Source organism: Salvelinus namaycush, chromosome 3, assembly GCF_016432855.1.
Source record: "Salvelinus namaycush isolate Seneca chromosome 3, SaNama_1.0, whole genome shotgun sequence".
In the NCBI taxonomy this organism is placed as follows: Eukaryota; Metazoa; Chordata; class Actinopteri; order Salmoniformes; family Salmonidae; genus Salvelinus; species Salvelinus namaycush.
In genome coordinates, this window is record NC_052309.1 from 42,353,559 (window position 1) to 42,381,031 (window position 27,473).

A 27,473-nucleotide genomic window follows, 5' to 3' on the forward strand; every position below is an offset into this window, starting at 1 on the left:
CTTCAACACTGGGGCCCCTCATGGGTTTGTACTTAGTCCCTTCCTGTACTCCCTGTTCACCCACGACTGAGTGGCCAAACACGACTCCAACACCATCATTAAGTTTGCTTACGACACAACAGTGGTTGGCCTGAACACCGACAATGATGAGACAGCCTAAAGGGAGGAGGTCAGAGAACTGGCAGTCTGGTGCCAGGACAACAACCTCTCCCTCAATGTGAGCAAGACTGATCGTGGACTACAGGAAAGGGCGGGCCGAACAGGCCCCCATTAACATCGACAGGGTTGTAGTGGAGCGGGTCGAGAGTTTCAAGTTCCTTGGTGTCCACATCACCAACAAACCATCATGGTTCAAACACACCAAGACACTCGAAGAGGGCACGACAAAACCCCTCAGGAGACTGAAAAAATGTGGCATGGGTCCCCAGATCTTCAAAAAGTTATACAGCTGCACCATCGAGAGCATCCTGACCTGTTGCATCACTACCTGGTATGGCAACTGCTCAGCATCTGACCGTAAGGTGCTGCAGAGGGTAGTGTGTACGGCCCAGTACATCACGTGGGCCAAGCTTCCTGCCATCCAGCACCTATATAATAGGCGGTGTCAGAGGAAAGCCCATAAAATTGTCAGAGACTCCAGTCTCTCAAGTCATAGACTGTTCTCTCTGCTACTGCATGGCAAGCGGCACCGGAGTGCCAAGTCTAGGAACAAAAGGCTCCTTAACTGCTTCTACCCCCAAGCCATAAGACTGCTGAACAATTAATCAAATGGCCAATGGACTATTTACATTGACACCCCCCCACCCCCCCATTTGTTTTGTACACTGCTGCTACTTACTGTTTATCTGTGCACAGTCACTTCACCCCTACCTACATGTACAAATTACCTCAACTAACCTGTATCCCCGCACACTGACTCTGTACCGGTACCCCCTGTTTATAGCCTCGTTATTGTGTTCCTTTTTATTATTTTTTACTTTAGTTTATTTGGTAAATATTTTCTTAACTCTTCTTGAACTGCACTGTTGGTTAAGGGCTTGTAAGTAAGCATTTCACAGTAAGGTCTACACTTGTTGTATTCGGCACGTGTGACAAATACAGTTTGATTTGATTTGATCAGATTTAAATTGCCTTACTTTAGCCCTGTTGCCTTGCTTTGTGTCTGTGTGTCTATCTCTGTGTGTATGCATATGCCTATGAGTAGTGTAGCATCTTACCTCTGCCCTGAGTCTCTGGGTAACCCTCCGTGCGATCATGCCCCGGGCGTATGCCTGGATGGTGATCACCGCATGCAGCTGCCTCCAAAAAGACTGCCTCACCATGAAACCACGGCAATGGGCCTGTATTTGAGTGACGCAAGTCCTGGCCAATTGGTAGGTGACAAAGAGTTTTCTTGATCTATAGAGGGCTTGGAGGCGCAGGAAGCCGACCCTCATCTGGTGAGGAGACACCAACAATACTCTCAAACACCAATATAACATTCTAACAAAATAACTACACCAATATAACACAACTATAACATTATAGCAACATAACTACAAAACATATTTCAGTAACTGTGGGACGTTCTTTTAAGGAATGTTCATTAAGGGACTAAATGTCATTCCTGCCCAGGGATATGTCCAAGTGAACCATCCAGGAAATGGACGGTTGTGAAATGTCAGTAATCATGGATATAGAAGAACTCACCGCACTGTAGTCCTTCCTGCACCGATAGCCGCGCCACATTTTCTGAATGAGTGTCACTGACCTCCTCACCCTCAGGAAGTTAGTCCTGGAAAACACACAGGGGGAGGGAGGGGTGGGGAGAGGTGCATATGGAAACGTATTATATAATACTGTAGCTCTCAAACACAACATTTGTGAATTGAAATATCCAGACAATTCAACGGTAGTATCTGAATTCGATCTATGAGGGACAAGTTAAACGTTGTCCCTAAGTACAATACAAAGATAGTAACTTAAAGAGGCTCCTTCACCAAATCCCCACCCCACCACCCCCGCATGTCCCCTTTCCCCCCGTCTCACCCTCCCTCTTGCCCCTCCTCTTTCCTCTCCCCCTTTTTCTATCCCCTCCAGCCTCACCCTCCCCTCTACTCCCTCCTTCCTCACCTCTCCTTCATTCCTCGTACAGCCTTTTGGATGAGGATGGCCTTGTCAGTGATGGCCTTGTCCCTGTCTATCTCCAGCTGCATGTCATGGTGGTCCTGAGACGGAGAGGGAGAGAGAGAGCGGTGGGAGGCGGGAGTGAACGAGATAGAGAGTGCACTGTTTATTTTATCGTAATATGTGTAATAATGTAGGTGCAAATATGATAGTATGTCGATTTACAATCAATGAAATCTAGTCACCTTAAGAAAGATCTTGGTCTTCCCAATCTCCCAGTCGTCATCTCGTCCAAGAACAGCCTCCACTATCTTCTGACACGTCCCTCTCAGGTCCTCCTATGAGAAAACACCAGGGAATGAATGACACCTCTCTGAACTAATAGCTATCCTGAAGTAGAGTAACAGAACATAGTAATATAATCGAAAGTGACAGCAGGGTTGTGTTCATTAGGACAGAAAACAGATGTTCTAAAACGTTTTGGAACAGAAAACAAGCGTTTCTTATTGGAAAAGTCCAGGAGGCCCTGGTTTCAGTCTGTTTTTTTTTTTCTCGTTTGGTGCCTAATGGACAGGGCCCAGCTCTGCTAACCTGTCTGTTGGCAGGTTTGACTCCGGGCATGAGGACACGGTAACGGTCTACGAACTCTCCGAATGTGTATCTGATGGGGTAACCGGCGCGTCTGATACGGATGGTCTCCATCATCCCAGAGTACCTCAGCTGACGCACACACAGCTCCCTGTCAAACAGCTAGATGGACAGACACACAAACATAGTTAAAGAGAACAGCTGTAAGTGAATGGTACACGAACATCGTGACACACACACACAGGCACGCACGCAATCACACACACAATCACACGCACAGGCATGTACACACACATGCACGCACACACACAGGCAAATACACCCCCACCCACACTCTTTCACACTAGTGTGTTCGTCAGGTTGGACTCACCATGGGTTTCTTGAGCTCGTTGGGTTTGATGCAGCGGACAAAGAAAGGCTGACATACATTGAGGGTTCTCATCAGCAGCTCCAGAGAAAGCTTGAACTGGCTGCTCAGAGTAGGGGTTCGCTTCCTGGTCTCCATACCCTGGCAACACACACACACACAGAGCAATGTATTTGTAATTTTAACAACCTGACCCTGACACTTTGTTTGCTAATCTGAGGGAATGGGGCTGGGAAAATTTAACCACTCTAAAATTCATAGACCAAGCTATGGATGAAAGGATTGCCATGTAGAAGTCATATTCTTCAAGAATCAATATGTATACCACAAATTGAAATGACAATTGAACAACAGCACCCACAAATAGGCTACCAGTGCGGCAAGTGCCACTGGCAAGCTTTTTTGACTTGGACATACATTTTTGCCAACACATGCTAACCTTTGTTTAACCAGCTAACAGCTGCTCTTAGAGAAAATGTGTTTGGAGTTACCTTTCTAATAGGCTATGCTAGAGATTACACTTCCTCTTCCAATTCTAATGTGGGGAGGTCAAAATAATGAAAAACTATCTACCAAATCTATTCATTTTAAAAATGTTGATTTTATTTTTTAACCTTTATTTAACTAGGCAAGTCAGTTAAGAACAAATTATTATTCACAATGACGGCCTGCGGGGACGGGGACTTAAAAATAAAAATATAGGACAAAACACACATCACGACAAGAGAGACACCACAACACTACATAAAGACACACCTAAGACAACAACATAGCATAGCAGCAACACATGACAACACAGCATGGTAGCAACACCCCATGACAACAACATGGTAGCAGCACAAAACATGGTACAGACATTATTGGGCACAGAAAACAGCACAAAGGCAAGAAGGTAGAGACAACAATACATCACGCGAAGCAGCCACAACTGTCAGTAAGAGTGTCCATCATTGAGTCTTTGACTGAAGAGATGTGTGTGCTTTGGGGACATTTAACAGAATGTGACTGGCAGAACGGGTGTCGTATGTGGAGGATAAGGGCGGCAGTAGGTATCTCAGATAGGGGAAATGAGGCCTAAGAGGGTTTTATTAATAAGCATCAACCAGTGGGTCTTGCGACGGGTATACAGAGAGGACCAGTTTACAGAGGAATATAGAGTGCAGGGATGTGTCCTATAAGGAGCATTGGTGGCAAATCTGATGGCCGAATGGTAAAGAACTTCTAGCCGCTCTAGAGCATCCTTACCTAACAATCTATAAATTATGTCTCCGTAATCTAGCACGGGTAGGATGGTCATCTGAATCAGGGTTAGTTTGGCAGCTGGGGTGGAAGAGGAGCGATTACGATAGAGGAAACCAAGTCTAGATGTAACCTTAGCCTGTAGCTTTGATATGTGCTGAAAGAAGGACAGAGTTCCGTCTAGCCATACTCCCAAGTACTTGTATGAGGTGACTACCTCAAGCTCTAAACCCTCAGAGGTAGTAATCAGACCTGTGGGGGAGAGGGGCATTATTCTTACCAAACCACATGGCCTTTGTTTTGGAGGTGTTCAGAACAAGGTTAAGGGCAGAGAAAGCTTGTTGGACACTAAGAAAGCTTTGTTGTAGAGTGTTTAACACAAAATCCAGGGAGGAGCCAGCTGATTATAAGACTATCATCTGCATATAAATGGATGACTGCCTGAGCTATGTTGTTGATGTAAATTGAGAAGAGCGTGTGGCCCAGGATCAACCCCTGGGGTAATCCCTTGGTTACAGGCAGTGGCTAAGACAGCAGATGTTCTGACTTTATACACTGCACTCTTCGAGAGCGGTAGTTAGCCAACCAGGCCAAAGACCCCTCAGAGACACCAATACTCCTTTGCCGGCCCACAAGAATGGAATGGTCTACCGTATCAAAATCTTTGGCCAAGTCAATAAGAATAGCAGCACAACATTGCTTAGAATCAAGGGCAATGGTGACACCATTTAGGACCTTTAAGGTTGCAGTGACACAACCATAACCTGAGCGGAAACCAGATTTCATACCAGAGAGAGAGAATACTATAGACATCAAGTAAGCCAGTCAGTTGATCATTTATTCGTTTTTCCAACACTTTTGATAAACAGGGCAAAATAGAAATTGGCCTATAACAGTTAAGATCAGCTTGATCTCCCGCTTTAAATAAAGGATCCACAGTGGCTGCCTTCCAAGCAATGGGAACCTCCCCAGAGAGGAGAGACAGGTTAAAAAGGTCAGAGATAGGCTCTGCGATGATAGGGGCGGCAACCTTAAAGAAGAAAGGATCTAAACCATCTGAGACAGATGTTTTTTAAGGTCAAATTTAAGGAGCTCCTTTAGCACCTCGGACTCAGTGACTGCCCCGAAGGGAGAGGTGAAAAAGAGGGAGGAGCGTCGGGGCTAGTCGCATCAGAAGGGGTGGGAGATGAGGAAATGTTGGATGGACATCGACTTCCGGATAGCTTGAGTGCACTTATTTCTCATTTTGCCTGAACGAGAGCCAGTCAGCCTGAGTATTCATGTGCCGGGCTTTTCGCAAAATGGGACTCTTGAGGTGGAGTAACTCTGCCAGATCACGGTCGAACCAGGGACTGAACCTGTTTTTAATTCTCATTTTCTTAATGGGGGCGTGTTTGTTAACAATACCACTGAAAGTATTAAAAAAAAGGTCCAAGCGTCTTCGACAGAGGGGATCAAGCTGATTCTGTACCATTTTACAGAGGTCAGTTATTGAAGGACGGCTTGATCTCCTTGCCATTATCTGATAAGACAAGACATGCACATTTAGTTTTTTGATAACATATGATGGGGGTCCCTGGGTTACCGGTTTAACTGGGAGGGGGTCACTGGGCAAGAAAAGGTTGAAGACCCCTGGTGTAAACTCTAAACACAACTCTAAATCACAGTATTTCTCAAATAGTGGGTTGGGACCCCCTGCTGGGTTGTGGCCAGTTCCTGCTAGGTCACAGTGACAAATGACGTGGTCACAGATAAAAAAAAATATTTGAGAATCACTGTTTTAATATTAGTACCACTGGGGTGAAGACTGAAAAGAAAGAGGGACAGAAAAAGGTTTGAGTTCCAGAGGATGGATGGATGGATGGTTGGAGGGGAGTTTTGGGAGAAACACAAGATACACAAGGTTTGTTGGTAGCAGTGAGATCTGGGTTTACCCAGGGATGTGAATAAACCCTGGATGACTGACAGGGTGCGTAGCCATCTTGGTACTCCTCTTCCATAGTAAAAAATTGTTTTTGGAAGCAATATAAATGTATTTATTAATGTCTAGATTCGTTTTTGACACTTATTCTATTACAGACACCTTAATGCATACTTTTAAATTATATGCAAGCTAAAAAAAAATGATATCTTATTTTATTTATTTTGGAGATGACTACTAATGTTACTGTCCCCACTACAACAAAAAATACTTAAATACATGTTATTTCGTTCTTGAAACATTTAATTGAAATGCTGTATAATTCCATTCGTTCCTATGGAGGACTGCTTCTACTTGGGAGTGCCAATATGGCCAACCGGTTGCTTCAAAGCCTCTCAATGGCCAATGCATAGCATCAGCAATCCAGGGTTTACATACAGAATTGTTTTACCACAGAAGGAATGGCCGTTGTTTACCTTCGGAGAAGGAGTGGTGGGCGGCAGATAGCCACACAGAAACTGGGGTCAGACAGAACAAGAGAACACAACCAAAATGAGAGAAAGAGATGAAGATAGGCATGGCTAATACCACCGCTCCCCTAATGCTAAGGGAAACAATAGTAGTAGGAATAGTAAAGAAAAGTAAGAATTGAGCGTGATCGCTTGATGACATCATCACTGGGAGACAGAACACTTCAAACTATAGGTCACAAAAGATGTCATAACCATAGAAAAATAAGGGGGTACACTTTTAAAATGGCTACCGGTCCACCCATTACAGACCTGTTGACTTGAATGGGGAGGCACGTTCTAGTTATTGTATTTATATAGTCTAAACCTTCTCTGGAATTCCACCATCGTGACCTACTCTAAGCCTTTCGCCCTTATGCTTAGTGGACACAGCCTGGTGGAGTGAGTAGGGAAAATACATTCAGGGTGTCATCGTAACATCATCACTATGTGACCACCAGACACGTCATCTCTCACCATGGTGACGTCAGCCTGGAAGATCTGCTTGATGAACTTGTTCTTGGAGGAGTGGACCAGCTGGATAATGTCAGTGTGGAGGCTGTCACGATTCTTCTCCAGGAAGCCTGAAACACACAGGAGTCAGCCACGTCCAATCCCAAACAAACCCCTAGCCACGGCCCCTTAACCATGCACTTGTGGAGATATGATAGGTGTAAATAAATCAGAGAGCAAGATGGAGCCATTACCACATTGCTTACACATGGCATATCCTCTCTGATCTTCACAAGTGCCTAGGGTGTAGGGGCTAGGAGTTGATTTGATATGGAGCATATGAACAACTAATAGACTTGCTGGAGTTCAATACCTTGTCTTCTGACCATGAACCTACCTATAGAATCCAACCAAGTCCTACTACATGGAGCATCAGGGACTTTATTATGTGATTGCAATGAATTGGGTTGAGTGTGAAGCCAATGCCTTACAATAGGCCTACCTCTGGTCTCGTAGTGGACTACCCCAGCAAAGTGCTGGATGCCAAACTGGGTCTCGTAGGTGTTCTTAGGGGGGTGGTAGTTGGTGTTGAGTTTGTGCTGGGAGTTGAGTTTATACAGCATGGTGGACTCTGTTCCCTGTGAGACACAAACAGAGAAAAGACATTTAGGCTGCGTCTGAAATTATACCCTATTCACTATATGGTCCGCTGTAGCTTAGTTGGTAGAGCATGGCGCTTGCAACGGCAAGATAGTGGGTTCAATTCCCGGGACCCCCAGTACGTAAATTGTATGCATGCATGACTAAGTTACTTTGGGTAAAAGCAGCTGCTAAATGGCATATACAGTATTATAATAAAGGGGCATAGGATTAGGGTGCTAATTCGGACCACAAACAAAAACAATTCAATAGCACTTTTTTAACCCACTCAGGGGCAAAGGCATAGTTGTTGCGCCATGGTATTGGTGTGCAATACGGGGATCCTCTCTGCATGTCTCTTAGATAATTTGTCACAAAAACCAGTCCCTCGGTACAGAGTTTTAAATAACAAACGTTCAGTTCCTCCAACTGTCCATCCCCTCTCACAATACCTAAACACAAATATGCATATCGATTTCCATAAAATGGTAAATTGCCAAAATGGTACTGTACCTTGGGGAACTTGCTCTCCTCGTCTATGAGAGATATGATGTTCATGGGTTTATTGGCGATCATGTCCAGGGCATCCTGGTTGTCAGTGAACTCGATGTGCTGCCAGTTGATGTCCTCTAGGTTGTACTCCTCCTGCTCCAGCTTGAACACATGCCTCACAAAGAACTGCTGCAGGTTCTCATTGGCAAAGTTGATGCACAGCTGCTCAAAGCTTCAGGGAACAAGAAACATAGCCGGTTACTCAACAGCCAATCAATTTAGGGGTGTGGCTATCCGTACTTTGATGTTAAATTTGTCCAGGTGTGTGTGTGTGGATATTTGTGTGTATGTCTGTGATTCTCGCTGGCAAAATGTATGCACAGCTGCTCAAATCTACAGGGAAGGAATGTAGCGAGAGCCAGTCCCTAGACAGCCATTAGAGTATAAAGCCATTCAGTGAGCATGTCAACTGCACAAATCAACAAAAGAGGCTGTCGCTATTGTCTGGCTTTAGTCGGGCACATACCATTGTCATCCAATTTTCCAATAGAGAATGGAAATCATAACAATTATGTCATTTCATGTTCCATATACAACGTCCCCTAAATAGAAAACAAAGCTTTTAGACTTTTTAATTTGAACCAAATGGCTACAACACCCCCAAAGCTTGGGTCAGTCAGAGGACTCACCTGTTGACAATGAAGTTCTCGAAGCCAAAGATGTCGAGCAGGCCAATGGACCTCCTTATGATCTTACTCTCACAGGACGGAGGTCTGAAGATGGCCGCGTTGATCTTGTCCACAATCCACACAAACATCCTCCCATAGATACCCTGGGACAGGAGGGACAACGTTCATTTACACCATGAGTGGGTGTCGTAGATGCTCTCGGAGGAACAGCTTTCATTAGACAGAAGGGAACTTTGACCTTCTGTGAGGAATCAGATTTAGGCAGTGGTGGGCCGTCAGGGCCTGCAAGGCCTTCTCTGCTGGCCTAAACATATAATTTTTTTTAAAATATATTTTCCCACAAATATGTATTAAATTATTCCCCAGAGTAAGAGTTATACTCTTCATTTCATAGCTTTCCTCTTGGTTGCACTGCTTCCTGCCCCAGGTTGAGATTTTGAGGGCTGGTCTTTATGTTAGATCTTTTATCCAATCATATTCAGCCATCATGTGTTGCCAGGGGTCTAAAATCTGCCCTCAGGCCTTCAGAATCAACAGTGCGGGCGCTTGTAGCTTATAGTGAATGGAAATGAAAATTTAGTGTCAACCAATCAGCTTTGGAGTTGGCTATTGTACGCCTTCTGGCTGGCTCCAGTGTTACACCAGTGTCGCTCGCCACTTTCAAAGTTTCAACTACGAGAGCTGTCAATGGCTCACAGGCTCCTTGGCTCCGAGAAGCACTGCAAACTGTACTGCTGGGAATGCCTATTATTTGCAAGTGATCGATTTGGTGTTTGGAGCCACACTGGCTTTGCAAACTTGAGTTGTCTAACCAAGGCAGCAACGAGACACCAAAGTACGGCTGGGCACTAACAAGCAATGGTGCTTTTGAAAACTTTTGGGGACACCGGAGTGGATCGACAGCTCAAAGAACAAACGCGCAGGGCAACGGAGCTGCACAATGAAAAGGTGAAGGGAAATATTGAAAAGACTCATTGATTGTGTCATGTTTTTGGGTAAACACCGTTTACCCAAAAATGTCAATTTGTCAATTTCAAGGTGACGCAACGCCTGGTTATACTGCGTTTCTGTCTAAATGTATAGTTTCTAGAGCCATGGCATCATAATGAGGTGGATTAATTCGGGTGGGACTGTGTAGTACCTCACTGAAGGCCCAGGCCCCAGGCCCACGGCACGCCACTGGATTTAGGAGTGTGTGTGTCCCCTCACTTTCATAAAAAAAGGTGTCCGTGTTCACACGCATGTATGTATGTATGTATGTATGTATGTATGTATGTATGTATGTATGTATGTATGTATGTATGTATGTATGTATGTATGTATGTATGTATGTATATTTGTATGTGAGGGTCCTGACCTTGACGAAGGCGTCCCTGACATCCAGGCCCTGTTCCATGCTGAGGGGGGTGGACACATTTTCGCCCCGGGTGATCAGGGTACGAGTGGTTAGACATGACATCACGTCCTTAAGGTCCACCTCAACAACAACACAACAACATACTGTAGTAGAGTACAACAACAACACAATACACAAACACCATACAGAGTGACGCAGTCTACAGTACAAGCCCAACATAGAGACCATGTACAGGTAAGAATCTACTACCCACCTCCATCAGAGATGCGGCGGTGGACAGGTCTGGAGATCGCACCACCACGCAGGCATCCAGGTTGTCATAGCAACGGGCTGTTGGAGTGTATGTGTTTTAAAGGGGAATAAAAGGGGGAAAGCAAGTCAATTAGCCAAGAAATTTTGCTAAGTGCATTTATAACTTCTAACTCAATAGCTAACGTGTAGTCAGGTGCCAGTTTAGGAAGACTACCCCTCAATAAACCTCTCGCAAAATTCACGAAGTGAGAACAAGACAGGGCTCAACAACTAACACAAACATTCCAATGACTCTTTGGCATCACTTCTCTAGATAGACACTGTACTATCTATGTCTGGGATGGGCAACTGGCGGCCCGCGGACGCCCTCAGATCCATAAAAAAACAAGAATTAGTCGGGGGCTCAACTTACTTTTGCAAGTTAGAATAGTAGAATACACAAGGTGCAATTTCAATATTTTCTCTCCACAACATGGCAAAATCTGTAGAATTGCAGGAAATTAGCTGTAAAACAGAAAACGTTCCTCTCTGCCCCATGGAAAAATGTGTAGAATGGAACGAAATTAACTTTTAAAAGTTAAAAGATTTCTCTCAACTGTCAAGAGGTGCATACACGTAGGTACGCAAATCAACTGAGTTCACATTTTTTGAGGCTCCCACCCCCATCAAAGGCCCTTCCCTGATCTATGTAGTGTGTGTTCATGCCAGTGTTGGTTCCTCAGCGGTAATATCGCCTCGCTGTTTGCTGCTCCCACAAGTAATCGTCAATAACACTTTTAATTTTAAAAAATTAAATCACTTGTGGGCAGGGCTCCAAATTAACATTTTTAATTGGTGGCACTGGCGCTCCCAACTTTAAAAAGTTAGGATCACCATATCAAATTTATGCGCACAATATAAGGAGATTTTTTGAATTCATTGAGATACAGCATATTTTGGGCCTAAATGAATTCTAGCTACTTTTGGAGCACATGCTGTGCCCTAGAACCTAATATGTAACACTATAAATACATTAGCTTATTATAAAAGTAAAAATGTTGATACGAATACCTGTCATTGAAATGACAAAGTAATTTGTGGAATATTAGGTTTCTACATTGTGTAAAAACACTATTTTCCTATTGAGATGCATTACATTTAAAATTGTACACTGTCTCTTTAAAAACGTCAGGTTTGTGATGACAACATGCAAAAGATCTGTCAGTCATTCATTGCTATGATCATTGATCTCCTGATTTTTTCCCATAATTGCACAGCGCTCCCAAAATAAAAATCCCGGCCTAACAAGCAAAATATTTTGTTGCATATGCGACCAAATTAGTCACACTTTAGGGCCCTGCTTGTGGGAGCAGCAAACAGTGCATGAACATACGCCTTTTCCCCCCTACAGTTGGTCTTCTCTGTCTAGCTCTTGTGCCAAATTGAAAGTCATTGTATTGTGCATCAACACTCTCTTTCCAAAATGGCCACCTCAGCTCACCCTCGTAGCGCAATTTGCCCATGTGCAGGATGGCCGCCAGTAGTTTGGATATCTCCCAGTTCTCTGTCTCTGTGAACATCAGCACCTTCATGGCCGACAGGATGCTTGAGTACTCCTTCAGGTCGTCACGGCTGTCACACTTCGTACAGTTCCCCTGGATAGGGACACACACACATATGCATAGGTATTCCTATACGCTGGGAGCTATACACACCCGCAAGGACAGAAGGATGCACGTAGGGCTGTAGCAGTGCCCATTTTACTGCCACAACAGCAGTCATGACTCCAGTAAAATTCCACAAGACCGTTGAGTCACGTAATCTCCTCGTATGCACTCTGGACATGCTTGGTGGTACCCAACTCGCTAACGACCATCAGGTCGCTAAAGGCCTGGTACTCAGGGCTCTATTGTCCCTCTACCACTCTGATATCAATGCAACTGCAATCGAAAATCACATCCAACACTTAGCATCAAAACAGTATGTGCTTTTAAACTCACCTCACTGTGATTGATCAATTTGAAAAAAGAAGTTCAACAGCAGGTTGAAACTGAGTGGAAAACATGGTCGTTGTGGATGTTGTTTCAAAGCCTAACCCAATGACATGGACAGCGCTTTCTAAGGTGATGATTCATTCAAAACACACATATGCATATTAGGGCTTATACATATGCATAGGCCTATATACGGTATGAGGCCAAGCCTGAAAAAAAAAAGAATTAATATAACGATTGTGTAGTTATACAATACAAAACCTACCGCATGTCAAAAATTATAGTAATCGCCTTTGAGTGTGGACTGTATTATTTTGCGTACTGGATGGACTGGTTACCTTGTGCTACGCGCCAAACTTTCTATCCACGAGTCTGGGAGAGAACGTGCAGTGCGGCTTACAGAGTTGGCCTAAAATGATTGTGAATTTGTATTGATTTTGAATAGCCTGGTAATAGGAAATGCTGTATATTTTCAGAATAATTAGGCTGACCATTACCTTTAACAACAGAATATCTCACCACTGTGCATTTCCATCTCCACACCTCTTCTTCATTCCTTTCTCGAGCAAGCAGAGGGAGGGGCTGTCAATAACAGTTTATTAATTAAATGTGTTTCGTTGTGTAAACATGTTACTATCGATGTTCCCAAACAGATTTCACTTGGTTTCTCAAATTAAGCACTGGGTAGTTGCAGGGACAGGGTTGGAGAACCCATGGCATACAGAGTTTGAGCGAGAGGCTGCATGCTCATCAAACAGTGGTTGATGTGTGGAGTGAAATAACCAGAGTAGTCTACCCCAGCATGAGTGATCCAGCGGGAAAGCAGCCTCTATTCGCTATTGGAGTGCATACGAATGACATATATTTTTTTCCCTGCACCTGTCCCTGCCCATTTGATAAATGGGCCATTCTAAAGCGAAACTAATTTGACATATTAGTTCAAACAAGATTCAAAAGAGAATACTCTGATGGTTGAAAATATGATCACTTGATAAGAGAACAGAGTGTGCAGCCTATGGCAAGGAACCGACCTTGCGGTCTTTTATTTTGCGACTTTCTCAAATAATCAATAGCTTGTAGTCGCATCATGCAGCCCATATATGTTTTGATTTCTAAGACATTCTAAAGGTTTGTATCATTCACGACTAATGTTGGCAAATAACTCTAGATTTAGCATATAGGACCTGTTTCAAATGATCACTTTTATGCTCAACATAACCACTTCATATGCGCACTCGCTCCGGAATGGAGCTATAAAATCATAAAATAATGGCACAGCATTTCTTGTATACTAAATGAACAAGCCTACAGCCTATGGCATGACGCATAGTCAGATAACGTACATTAGGCCAACTCAAACTGTTCATCTGAAATATATTTTCTTCATATAATGTTTCTTTAGACCTTAAATAATGGATTGGTTGTGATGGTGTATATTAAATTGATTTATCAGACGTGTTTAAATGTAGATGTTTCAAAGGACTGCATCAGCAGCTTGTATCTTTGGAGGCCTGGAGATGCTAAACATGATTATGTTAATTAGGGTAAATTACCTTGAGACCAGCAGTCATTTGCATGACAATAACCGGCTGACAAAATGTCATGACCACCACAGCCCTAGATGCACACAAACTTGCGTACACACAGAGTGTATACACATGTACACCGGGAGTTATACACATGCACACAGGACCTCAATACAGTACCAGGCGGTGTCAGAGGAAGGCCCTAAACATTGTCAAAGGCTCCAGCCACCCAAGTCATAGATTGTTCTCTCTGCTACTGCACGGCAAGCTGTACCTGAGCGCTAAGTCCCTCAAGCAATAAGACTGCTAAATAGTTAACCAAATAGCTACCCGAACTATCTACATTGACCCTTTTTGCTCTTTTTGACTCCATGCACACACTGGACTCGACCCACACACTCACACATAGTTACACTGACACTCCAACACACACACACAGGCACACACACTCACACACAGCACATACACACAGGCACACATTCGCCACACACATACTGGCACACTTCCATACTCATCACATACACTGCTGCTACTGTTGATTATCTATCCTGTTGCCTAGTCACATGACCCCTACCTAGATGTACATATCTACCTCAATGTCCTCTTCCCCCAGCACATAGACCCAGTACTGTTACCCCATGTATATAGCCAAGCTATCATCGCTCATTGTGTATTTTTTCCTCATATTACACATTTTTTTTCTATATATTTTTTTTAAATTATAATTTTTCCTACTTTGCATTGTTTGGAAGGGCCGTATGTAAGCATTTCATTGTTAGTCTACACCTGTTTTTTTTTAAAGAATGTGACAATTAAAACTTGATTTGACACACACACACACACACACACACACACAAAGATGCAAGTGCCCACGCACGCACATACTGTAGCACACGCACGCTCACACGCACGCTCTCACACACACTACTCACCATGGTGAGGTAGGGGTAGTCAGTGGCGAGTCCCAGGCCAAGCTTGTTCTTCAGCTCTGGGGCCATGCCCCGCAGCATACAGTAGAAAATGTGGTAGTTCCTCTCATCCGCAGCCTGTGGGAAGAGTAACAGCAGGGTCATGTTCATTGGGTACAAAGTTTAAGAAAACGTGAATCTGTCTGCAAACTTGAGACATCTCCATAATGTACTGTTATATTCTGGCCCCTGTATATCCCCTCCCCCTGGACACTTACCTGTCTGCAGACTCGGGACTTCTCCAGAAGGTACTGTTCTATCTTGGCCCCCTCGATGGCCCCTCTCTTGTTAAAGTGAATGTCGATGTATTTCCCAAAGCGACTGGAGTTGTCATTCCGAATAGTCTTAGCGTTCCCAAATGCTGCATGGATGAAAGAATAAAGGTTTGAGTTAGCGTAATAGATGCAGTTCAGTGAACCATGCTCGCGTGATAAATAATCTTGCCTGAGACCCTGAAGACTTGTGTTGGCGGGACCCCAAGCGAATGCCTAGGGCTTTAGCACACAGGGCTAACAGTATTGTGGCATGCAGTATACCCGGGTTTCGAACCCTGGTCAGTCACATTAGCTAAGAGAGACATAGACTGGATGTATACTGTAGGGCGATGCATCCTTTTCCTAGTCCACATGTAGAGTACCCAGATAGAAACTTTAGAAGGTGCAAATGGGACATTAGACCTGGATATGAGGCCCAGTTGTAGTGTTAATTCTGGGTCACACTAGATGTCATAGAAAGGTGAATTAATGCCCTGCGTGGCTTAAGCTGTACACCATACTGTAGGATCACTACTTATGGTCTGGAAGGTGTTTACTTCACCCCTGTACTAGTTCCAGGGGAAGGCACGCACGTCCTACATCTGTCCAGCTGTCTTTCAAGAACTCTTTGAAGAATGCATTCCAAGTTCAGCTTCTCTGATTCTAGCCTCGTTACAAACCATGAACAAACCCTAAAACTGCCCCTTGTGCAGTTTGGAGCGAGTGTATCTCTACATTCTACACAACATTTTCCTTGCCATGTAACACTAGGACAAGTTGGCCTAGGCAGAGACAGACAGCAAGCACCCTAGCTATTAAATGTCAGTGCATGTAGTGAGTCTCACAGAATTCAATAGAACACTAGAATGGACATTGGCATCCAGGAAACACAACTACAAGACAGCAATCTTGGTCTGTTTTTTTTCTCAATTAGACTGGTTTGTAATTTGACCAAGATGGCAGCCATTAATAGCCCATTCTAGTGTCTCATCTCTATGTTGAGTCTGACCTTCCAGTATGGGGTTGGCCTCCAGGACCTGTTGCTCTATCCAGGAGTGTTGTCCACTGATTGCTGCCAGGAACTGCAGGATCAACTTGGTGCTCTCTGTCTTACCGGCCCCAGACTCACCACTGAGGAACACAGGAGGAGATACAATATTTTTCTGTACAGAGGCAGACAAGCAGACAGACAGGCAAACACCCATGCAGGCACACACACACACACACACACACACACACACACACACACACACACACACACACACACACACACACACACACACACACACACACACACACACACACACACACACACAGAGAGAGAGAGAGAAACTCAAACACATATACACTTAAATAGAGGAACACAACGCACACACACACATCAATACAATACACTAACCTGATGATACAGCACTGGTCCTTGTTGTTCCTCTGCATGTTGAAGTAGCAGTTGTCTGCAATGGCAAAGATGTGAGGTGGCATCTCCCCAATCTTCTTATTGGTGTACAGGCGGATATGGTCCGGTGTGTAAATGGGCAGCAGCTGGTAAGGGTTTACTGCCACCAGAATTGACCCTGTGTAAGTCTGCAGGCAAAGGTTAAAGTCAAAAGGTGAAATGGTCAAGAGTCATGCCAAGATCAGGGCAACGATGTCATCCGTGAGGCTTTAGTGATCGCTTGATTTGTCGCTAGTAATAGTACGATTTGTCGCTAGCGATGCCATGATTTATCGCTTTCTTTCACTGTGATTAGGGTAGTCACTAGGCTTGTGATCACTGAGATAATGTGTTGTAAGCCTGATGACAACTGATCATTTAAATTAGAGCTACAAAACCATTGGAAGTTCAAGTTCTTGAACTGAATTTAGGCTGAAAATCACCTTAATCTGCATAATCTAGACATAAAGGCGTTCTAAAGGCTCATGTGTGTTTGACATTTACGCTTCAGTGTTCAAAGCACACTTAACAAGCTGGATCAAAGGTTAAGCCTGAAGCAGAGGCCAGCCTTCAGCATAGCAGAGACTATAGCCATTCATTGATGCTAGCAGAAGTGCTAGCATTAATGTAATGGGCTAGCCTGGGCTAGCTTGTTAGCATGTTGCTTAAATCATAATTTGTTGTTTTCTTCTGTAGTTTGTACTCACCCTTCCCCCACAATTTGTCTATGCAGAGAAATAGGGAGGGAGATGAAGAGGAAGAGTGAGAGGAAAGAACCATAATAGTTGATGAGGGACCGACTGGGGGACACACACAGGGGCTGGGTCTCGATACTCTATAACAGCTTCCTTAACCCTCAGTACCACAATGGACTGGACACGTTTCCATCATGTGTCCTGCCAGAGCAGTGATACTGGAGGAAAGAACATGAGGAGAGGAAATTGTTTCAAACTGTTGAGACACAGCCAGGCAGGTAAGCTAAGGAACCAGTGGGGGGTTGTGGCCAGGGGAAGAGTGGAAGAACATATATATGCCAGCATAACCATATAAAAAAGTAAGTCAAATAACCAAGCAGACAAATGCTATAACAGTTTATCATACATCAACAACATGAGCTACACGTCACTAAACAAGGTCACTATGTTTTATAGAATACGTTCTAAACCACACTTCCTTGTTATTTGAAGGACTCATACAATATAATATGATGGTCCTGTAGTGGTACCAAAAGCGAGCAGACAGTGTTGCAGGGGTGACTCACATAGATGACACACTCGTTGTAGCGGATGAGCAGGTTGCGCAGGATCCCGGCCTCGTTGAGGTCCCCCAGACGGATCATGTCCTCCACCCCGTGGACGGAAGTGGGATGCATGGGCTTAATGTTGGTGGCATTCTGGGGCAAGATCCAATGCTCCTGATGGGGGAACAGTTACAGTAACAGCCATTGAGGAACTATGGTGTCATAGGCTACTGTGTGTCCATGTCGGTTTGTTAGATCAAGTAAAGGCCCTGTTTGAATCCTTCCTTCCTTGGAGTAATCACTGATATAACATGACTGGATAGGTGTAAGCAAGCTTTCCATGGCATTACTTTCAATTATGCCATGTAATGATAACTTCAAGGAAAGGAGGAATGAGAGATGCATTTCAGGAGTATTCGAACAAGGCCAACGTCTTGTTTCATCAACGTTGCGTCAATGTTTTGTCAAAGTATTGTCACCGTCTTGTAACGTCTTGTCGATGTCTCATCGTGTCTTGTCATTGTCAACTTTTGTATGGACTCACCCTCCCCTCGTCGTCCAGCACCTGGATCTGTCCCGAGTCACAGAGCTTGACCACGGCTCCCACCGGGACGACAAACTCCCGGCCCGTCTTGAGGTCCAACCAGACATAGTCCCCCTGGAACGCAACCACAAATACAACCAGTGATCAGGAAGGAATTCTCAGAAAACTCATTCAGCAATTGAATGTGCTAGATCTTTTCAAGAGCTGCAGTCCCATACAGAGATTTCCACACAAGTTGAATACATTACATTTGCCATTCCAATATGTTAAGAACATGATTTCAATCTATTGTCTAATAGGGGTGGGTCTAGCTCTGGTCCAGGACGTGATTTGCATGTTTTCTTAAGCCCCACGTTACGCCCTGGACTTGTCGTCAATATACTTGCAAATTTAAAACCACATTTGTTTGTATTTACTGAAGTACATACTTGATGAGAATGTGATTACATTACAATAGTAATATAATAAAATTCACTAGTAACATCTCACTCTGCCAACAAGCTCAAAAGTCTGGTCTAAGGTCACATTAAATAGTGGAGCAATATCACACTTAATCAAATCAAATTGTATTAGTCACATGCGCCGAATAAAACAGGTGTAGACCTTACAGTGAAATGCTTACTTACGAGCCCCTAACCAACAATGCAGCTTAAAAAAATATGGATAAGAATAAGAAATAATAGTAACAAGTAATTAAAGAGCAGCAGGAAAATAACAATAGTGAGACTATATACAGGGGGTACCAGTACAGAGTCAATGCACCTCATAATCCCTCCTGACACAATAGTATTTTTACTACATAAAAGCTGTTTTCTGTGCACCTCCTAAAATAACCAAGAAGTTCAATCCAAAATAAAATAAAGTATGCTTTAGTCTTGCGTATTGTTCTGCATGAAATACGTTGGCTAATTTGAAGGCTGCCAATTTCCATTAAGGGAAATTAGGTTGATGTAGGCTTAGCCTCGTCAAAATGCAGACTTTATAGGAAGTGATGTAACGTATCACTTGTTGCTAGGAGGAGGTGGGGCTGTTTCGAAAAGGTTTGAATATTTTGAAATTGCATCCTTCCCTCCTTCTGTCCTTGTTATCACTACTCTAAATTAGGATTGGTGAAAGCAAGGCCTATGCCACAAACCTCCCATGCCAAATCAGTGATTACTTCAATGTTTGGGAGGCAAAATAAACAGATAAACAGAACCTTATAAGAGGGCTAGGTTGAGCAGCCTACTGTAAATCCCTGCTGTCAATCAAGGTGAGATTAGGAAATCAGCCCCAGTCAGAGAATGGGTTTGGTCACATTTTAGTGTTAAGCTGCCATGTTGTTTTTATTGTCCCCCACATTGAAATCGGAGAGGGGACTGTGGATCTGTCTCCGTCCGTTAGTACGTTAGTGACACATGATATCTCAGACAGCACTGGCCTGATTTTGACAAAACTTGGGTGAATGATACCATAGAGATCTGGCATTTACAAAATAACCCTGATTGGTCCAAGGCGGGAGCTATAGTAATTAACAGAAATGTGTTAGTCACACGCGATATCTCAATTGGGCCAAGGAGGCATTGTGGGTGGGGGACAACAGGTTTACTGTTGTTTGTTTTAACATGCTGGACACACACTGACCGTGCTGTTATTCCATCTCTCACAAACCACCCAACCACGTGTAGATCCAATGAACCGGAAAACAACAACACATATAGTACCGAATCAATCAAAAAAGCACCATTCATTTTGTCAAAGATATAGCAGTCTATGCTCGTATTGAGTCGAGATTCTTTCTATCATTGCAAACAACGTTTCATTGAGTAAAGGAAACCAAATGTGCATTGCTTTAAGAATGACTTTGACTCCCCAAAACCCGGTTATCAGTTTTGCTAGAAAAAGATGCCGTTAGCACAAAAAAATATTGCATTGCAAAACCAAATTGAGGTGAAACGTCCATGTCACTATCCCTCCGTCTGGACAACACAGATGTCTTACTGAGGGCATGAGATGCATGATTCATGGCTAGGCTCTTGACATTGAGGTAGCCTACTCGTTAAAGGGATAGTTCAGAGATTTGACATATTTTTATATTTGTATCCTTACCTTGAAAGCAGTCTATGGACAACAAGTGACAGCAATCCACACTTTATTTTTGTTAAACTAGCCACTCCAAACAAAAAATGTAATCGATGAACTATCCCTTTAAAAACCTGGATAAAGTGAGGTTTAAAGTTCCACAAAGCCTGTCTGACTAATCAAATCAAATCAAATTAAATGTATTTATATAGCCCTTCGTAAATCAGCTGATATCTCAAAGTGCTGTACAGAAACCCAGCCTAAAACCCCAAACAGCAAGCAATGCAGGTGTAGAAGCATGGTGTCTAGGAAAAACTCCCTAGAAAGGCCAAAACCTAGGAAGAAACCTAGAGAGGAACCAGGCTATGAGGGGTGGCCAGTCCTCTTCTGGCTGTGCCGGGTTTAGATTATAACAGAACATGGCCAAGATGTTCAAATGTTCATAAATGACTAGCATGGTCAAATAATAATAATAATCACAGTAGTTGTCGAGGGTGCAGCAAGTCAGCACCTCAGGAGTAAATGTCAGTTGGCTTTTCATAGCCGATCATTAAGAGTATCTCTACCGCTCCTGCGGTCTCTAGAGAGAGTTGAAAACAGCAGGTCTGGGACAGGTAGCACGTCCGGTGAACAGGTCAGGGTTCCATAGCCGCAGGCAGAACAGTTGAAACTGGAGCAGCAGCACGGCCAGGTGGACTGGAGACAGCAAGGAGTCATCATGCCAGGTAGTCCTGAGGCAGGGTCCTAGGGCTCAGGTCCCCCGAGAGAGAGAAAGAGAGAATTAGAAAGAGCATACTTAAATTCACACAGGACACCGGATAAGACAGGAGAAGTACTCCAGATATAACAAACTGACCCTAGCCCCCCGACACATAAACTACTGCAGCATAAATACTGGAGGCTGAGACAGGAGGGGTCAGGAGACACTGTGGCCCCATCCGATGATACCCCCGGACAGGGCCAAACAGGAAGGATATAACCCCACCCACTTTGCCAAAGCACAGCCCCCACACCACTAGAGGGATATCTTCAACCACCAACTTACCATCCTGAGACAAGGCCGAGTATAGCCCACAAAGATCTCTGCCACGGCACAACCCAAGGGGGGGCGCCAACCCAGACAGGAAGATCACGTCAGTGACTCAACCCACTCAAGTGACGCACCCCTCCTAGGGACGGCATGAAAGAGCACCAGTAAGCCAGTGACTCAGCCCCTGTAATAGGGTTAGAGGCAGAGAATCCCAGTGGAGAGAGGAGAACCGACCAGGCAGAGACAGCAAGGGCGGTTCGTTGCTCCAGAGCCTTTCCGTTCACCTTCACACTCCTGGGCCAGACTACACTCAATCATATGACCCACTGAAGAGACGAGTCTTCAGTAAAGACTTAAAAGTTGAGACCGAGTCCGTGTCTCTCACATGGGTAGGCAGACCATTCCATAAAAATGGAGCTCTATAGGAGAAAGCCCTGCCTCCAGCTGTTTGCTTAGATATTCTAGGGACAATTAGGAGGCCTGCGTCTTGTGACCGTAGCGTACGTGTAGGTATGTATGGCAGGACCAAATCGGAAAGATAGGTAGGAGCAAGCCCATGTAATGCTTTGTAGGTTAGCAGTAAAACCTTGAAATCAGCCCTTGCCTTAACAGGAAGCTAGTGTAGGGAGGCTAGTACTGGAGTAATATGACCAAATTTTTTGGTTCTAGTCAGGATTATAGCAGCCGTATTTAGCACATTTAGGATGGCAGTAGCGTTGATGATGAAATGCAGTCATAGCAGCAGAACTAGAAAGCAGTCTTGGGAAAAGAGGGTGGCAAAGAAGGGAGTTGCAAACATAGGATCTCTGCTCCAGTATTCTCTTAGGGAGTTCTTCTTTACAGTCACCAGGAATGTATACATTTCACTAATTGTGGTTGTCCCCCCACTCCTGGTGTAACAGTATAACTTTACGTCCGTCCCCTCGCCCATACCCGGGCGCGAACCAGGGACCCTCTGCACACATCAACAACAGTCACCCACGAAGCATCGTTACCCATCGCTCCACAAAAGCCGCAGCCCTTGCTGAGCAAGGGGAACCACTACTTCAAGGTTTCAGAGCAAGTGACGTAACTGATTGAAACGCTATTAGCGCGTACCCGCTAACTAGCTAGCCATTTCACATCCGTTACACTGGCTCTCTCTTACCCTGTAGCTCCAAGGCATAGCGATTGGTCTCTACTATGTCTCCCACCAGCTCCTCTGTCAGAAACAACTTGAAGCACTCTGCCTCAGATGGAAATGGCAAGGGGCGTTGCACTCCAGACTGGAACTCATCAACACAATCAGCAGGGCCAGGAGGGGTGAAATGGCTGGCAGCCTTCTAGCTACCACAGAACTCCTGTACTTCATCCACTGTCAGTCTGCCACCATCACCACCAGCATCTTCTAATGGAACTGGGACTTTGTCAGTGGACAAGGGGTCCTCAGATTCAGGGTTCTCAATGGCTACAAGGTTGGGGGGCAGCTCCTCACTGTCAGAATCTGATTCCTGACTTTCATACTCAGACTCAAAATCTCCAGAATTTCCACATTTGTGAGTTGTCTCCTTTTGAAAGTTATTGCTAATGCTACAGCTTAGCTCACTATCTACATACATAAACAACACTGAATGGTTTAGAGTGAGAGGGTACGTGGTTGACTGCCGGCACGCGCCACTTGTCTCAATAAATCACTATCAGAAAATGTTTTGTGTGGCAATTATTTGTGTATTTACTGTTTTATTCACATGTTTTCAATTCTATGTGACAAATCATGCATTCCGGTTCTTGCACAGATTGTAATGGGCACATATTATGTGTGTAAAATGCTTTTTTGAAGGTTGTACTGATTATGATGAGCTAAGCTAATTCCAGCTGTGTAGCCATGTTTGTTGACATACAATGCATTCTGGGTTTCACGTAATCGTCTGTTTGACCAAAGATGTTATAACAAAAGGAGGTGAGTAAGAGTTCACTCATTTTTTGAGGACTTCCGGAAATGAAGGGTGGGATGTGAACGACAGTGATTGACACACCCCTTCAACATGCATACTATAAACAGACCAAACTCATCTTGTCTTCTCTTATTATCTTCGGTTTCTGTGAGGAACAAATGCATGGCTGCGCGCTGAAACTAATCGTCGGATTACTTTCGATTTCAAAAGTGTTTTACCTAATTATTTCGATCAATGGTGAGCTCACCCGTGATGTGATTAATTATACATAATAATTGCTATTAGCTAATTCATATTGTAGTTTATGTCAGCCGAGAGTTAGAAAATATTACTGCTTGTGTTGGGTCAATCTTTCCTCAGTTAGCGCTTGGACAAATGTAGCCTACATTTTTCCGGTTAGGATGATTGTGTTATGCTATATATACTTCTGTGAATATCTGAACATTGCATCCCAAAATAAACTGCTCACATTCTGGACATAACTTTGTAAGGACTGTGTTTGTGTAAATAGTTTCTGAAAAAAGTGTGGCCAGCTCAAACGCTGATTGTTGCGTCATTCGAAACTGGCCGTTCTAAACGAGCGTTCTAAATGAGTGTTCTAATCACACGGGTGTGATCGTACGCTTCAGGGACCACTGTAGAACGATCACACCCGTGTGATGGTACGTGTGAAAGGGTTAACAGGAAGCCAGTGTAGGGAGACTAGCACTGGAGTAATATGATCACATTTTTGGGTTCTAGTCAGGATTCTAGCAGCCGTATTTAGCACTAACTGAAGTTTATTTAGTGCTTTATCCGGGTAGCCGGAAAGTAGAGCATTGCAGTAGTGTAACCTAGAAGTAACAAAAGCATGGATAAATCTTTCTGCATCATTTTTGGACAGAAAGTTTCTGATTTTTGCAATGTTACGTAGATGGAAAAAAGCTGTCCTTGAAACAGTCTTGATATGTTCGTCAAAAGAGAGATCAGGGTCCAGAGTAACGCCGAGGTCCTTCACAGTTTTATTTGAGATGACGTTACAACCATCAAGATTAATTGTCAGATTCAACAGAAGATCTCTTTGTTTCTTGGGACCTAGAACAAGCGTCTCTGTTTTGTCCGAGTTTAAAAGTAGAACGTTTTCAGCCATCCACTTCCTTATGTCTGAAACACAGGCTTCTAGCGAGGGCAATTTTGGGGCTTCACCATGTTTCATTGAAATGTACAGCTGTGTGTCATCCGCATAGCAGTGAAAGTTAACATTATGTTTTCGAATGACATCCCCAAGAGGTAAAATATATAGTGAAAACAATAGTTGTCCTAAAACGGAACCTTGAGGAACACCGAAATGTAGAGTTGATTTGTCAGAGGACAAACCATTCACAGAGACAAACTGATATCTTTCCGACAGATAAGATCTAAACCAGGCCAGAACTTGTCCGTGTAGACCAATTTGGGTTTCCAATCTCTCCAAAAGAATGTGGTGATCGATGGTATCAAAGGCAGCACTAAGGTCTAGGAGCACGAGGACAGATGCAGAGCCTCGGTCTGACGCCATTAAAAGGTAATTTACCACCTTCACAAGTGCAGTCTCAGTGCTATGATGGGGTCTAAAACCAGACTGAAGCATTTCGTATACATTGTTTGTCTTCAGGAAGGCAGTGAGTTGCTGCGCAACAGCTTTTTCTAAGATTTTTGAGAGGAATGGAAGATTCGATATAGGCCGATAGTTTTTTATATTTTCTGGGTCAAGGTTTGGCTTTTTCAAGAGAGGCTTTATTACTGCCACATTTAGTGAGTTTAGTACACATCCGGTGGATAGAGAGCCGTTTATTATGTTCAACATAGGAGGGCCAAGCACAGGAAGCAGCTCTTTCAGTAGTTTAGTTGGAATAGGGTCCAGTATGCAGCTTGAAGGTTTAGAGGCCATGATTATTTTCATCATTGTGTCAAGAGATATAGTACTAAAACACTTGAGTGTCTCTCTTGATCCTAGGTCCTGGCAGAGTTGTACAGTGTGTGTGTGTGTGTGTGTGTGTGTGAGTATGCGTATGTTTGAAAGAGAGAACGAGTGAGAAATAAGGAATTCTACTCTGTACCTGTTGCAGAATGACCATGGTTCAGCTTCCGGTTTATTCCAGGACATTAGAAGTCACCATGTCAGGCTCCTGGAATAGAAAAAAAATCATTATAGACATGCATATCAGACCTACAGGACATAGGCACACGTAGAAACTGTCCCAGAGGGGATTTGAACTACCACTGCTGGGGGGCATATGCAGTCCATACGCAGTTGTGTTGACCACTGGCACAGTCTAACTAATGGTAAAGATTCACCACAGGGTTCTCTACATACTGTGGTTCTCACGGGACAGATGGCTTGAAGCGGAGTCTATTGTCCTGTGGTGATTGGTGGACCAGACCCCACACTGTCTAAGGTTAGAGGAATACCACTTTAATCAATTGGAATTCATGTGTATAAAATGATAGACCTTTCTGCCCACGGAGAGCGAGGGTACACACATATGCTTGTTGTCAGAACTTCCATTACATTGCAAGATTAAAGACATGACTGTACATAAATTAAAATGTCCCCAAAGCAGTTGTCATTGGATGTAATGTGTAGTATGGCTATCAAATCAAATCGTATTGGTCACATAACCATGTTTAGCAGATGTTGTTGCGCGTGTAGCGAAATGCTTGTGTTCCTAGCTCCAACAGTGCAGTAATATCTAACAATTCACAACAATACACACAAATCTAAAGTAAAAGAATGGAGTTCAGAAATATATAAATATTAGGACGGCAATGTCAGAGTGGCATTGACTAAAATACAGTAGAATATGGTACATACATATGAAAATGAGTAAAGCAGTATGTAAACATTATTAAAGTGACCAGTGATTCCATGTATATGTATATACTGTAGAGCAGTAGCCTCTAAGGTGCAGGAATGAGTAACCGGGTGGTAGCCGGCTAGTGATGGCTTTTTAACAGTCTGATGGCCTTGAGATAGCTGTTTTTCAGTCTCTCGGTCCCAGCTTTGATGCATTTATGCTGACCTAGCCTTGTGGATGGTAGCAGCATGAACAAGCCATGGCTCAGGTGATATGGCTATGTCTGAAATTGCATGGCACCATATTCCCGATATAGTGAATTACTTATAGCCATAGCCATTGAGGTAGTGCACTAAATAGGCAATAGGGTGCCATTTCAGGCTATGACTTCTGCAGTTTTCTTCTGGACTGATCATCCATTGCACAGGGGCTTTCTGACCTGTGCTCTGGTCTGATTCACTTCCCTTCTTTTAAATGTGCACTCGTTCACTCCTTATTGGGGATTTAAAAGCATTTCATACAACGGGTGGTTAGGAATTCCAATTGTTAGTCTTTCCGGCCCATGATATACTAGACAGCATACACATGGCCACATAAAAAGTGGCATTGTTTACATCGTTACCTAGCAACACACTACTACTGCTACTACTTTTACAGATCCACTGTCTCATCTGCCCAGCCATGCAATTTATAAACGTGATCTCCACTGTAAAAAGCATCTAGACATTATCTCTGACATTTGCAACATTGTGTCCCATTATAATGAACGTGTCGGAAGTCAGTACGAAACAGACAGGCAGCTTTTCTTAGCCAGTCGAAATCATGAATCAGCATAATTTTTACAGATATATACAAAGAAATGTCAATGGAAAAACGGGTAAAATGAAATGCAGCTAGTTTGCTGTCTTTCCAGCATCAGTCTGAAGTGATTGTGTTAGCTGTGTAGTTGGCAAGCAAGCAAGATGGGAAGAGCCTCCATAGCATCCATTTTGTTTGTCATAGCAACCTGCAAAGCACTGGAACGATCAACCAGCGCTTGGATAGTTTTGCTTTACATGGCAGTCAAGACGAATAGAACTA

At 43.8% G+C, this 27,473-nt stretch overlaps 1 protein-coding gene across 1 annotated transcript in view; it reads right to left on the bottom strand.

Annotated features, from left to right (window-relative positions):
• Positions 1–25,673, bottom strand: part of LOC120043878 (unconventional myosin-VIIa-like) — a 75,125-nt gene extending 49,452 nt beyond the window's left edge. Inside the window, exons 1-20 of the mRNA XM_038988483.1 lie at positions 25,656–25,673; positions 18,553–18,666; positions 18,030–18,182; positions 16,733–16,917; positions 16,343–16,464; positions 15,298–15,440; positions 15,044–15,157; positions 12,093–12,246; positions 10,614–10,690; positions 10,361–10,480; positions 9,004–9,146; positions 8,336–8,546; positions 7,686–7,821; positions 7,208–7,314; positions 3,065–3,202; positions 2,698–2,856; positions 2,352–2,444; positions 2,113–2,207; positions 1,690–1,774; positions 1,218–1,436 (exon numbers count right to left, since the gene is read on the bottom strand). Coding sequence (XP_038844411.1) covers positions 1,218–1,436; positions 1,690–1,774; positions 2,113–2,207; positions 2,352–2,444; positions 2,698–2,856; positions 3,065–3,202; positions 7,208–7,314; positions 7,686–7,821; positions 8,336–8,546; positions 9,004–9,146; positions 10,361–10,480; positions 10,614–10,690; positions 12,093–12,246; positions 15,044–15,157; positions 15,298–15,440; positions 16,343–16,464; positions 16,733–16,917; positions 18,030–18,182; positions 18,553–18,666; positions 25,656–25,673 — 2,586 coding nt within the window. The remainder of the gene's footprint in view (positions 1–1,217; positions 1,437–1,689; positions 1,775–2,112; positions 2,208–2,351; positions 2,445–2,697; positions 2,857–3,064; positions 3,203–7,207; positions 7,315–7,685; positions 7,822–8,335; positions 8,547–9,003; positions 9,147–10,360; positions 10,481–10,613; positions 10,691–12,092; positions 12,247–15,043; positions 15,158–15,297; positions 15,441–16,342; positions 16,465–16,732; positions 16,918–18,029; positions 18,183–18,552; positions 18,667–25,655) is intronic.
• Between the last annotated feature and the right edge of the window lie 1,800 nt (positions 25,674–27,473).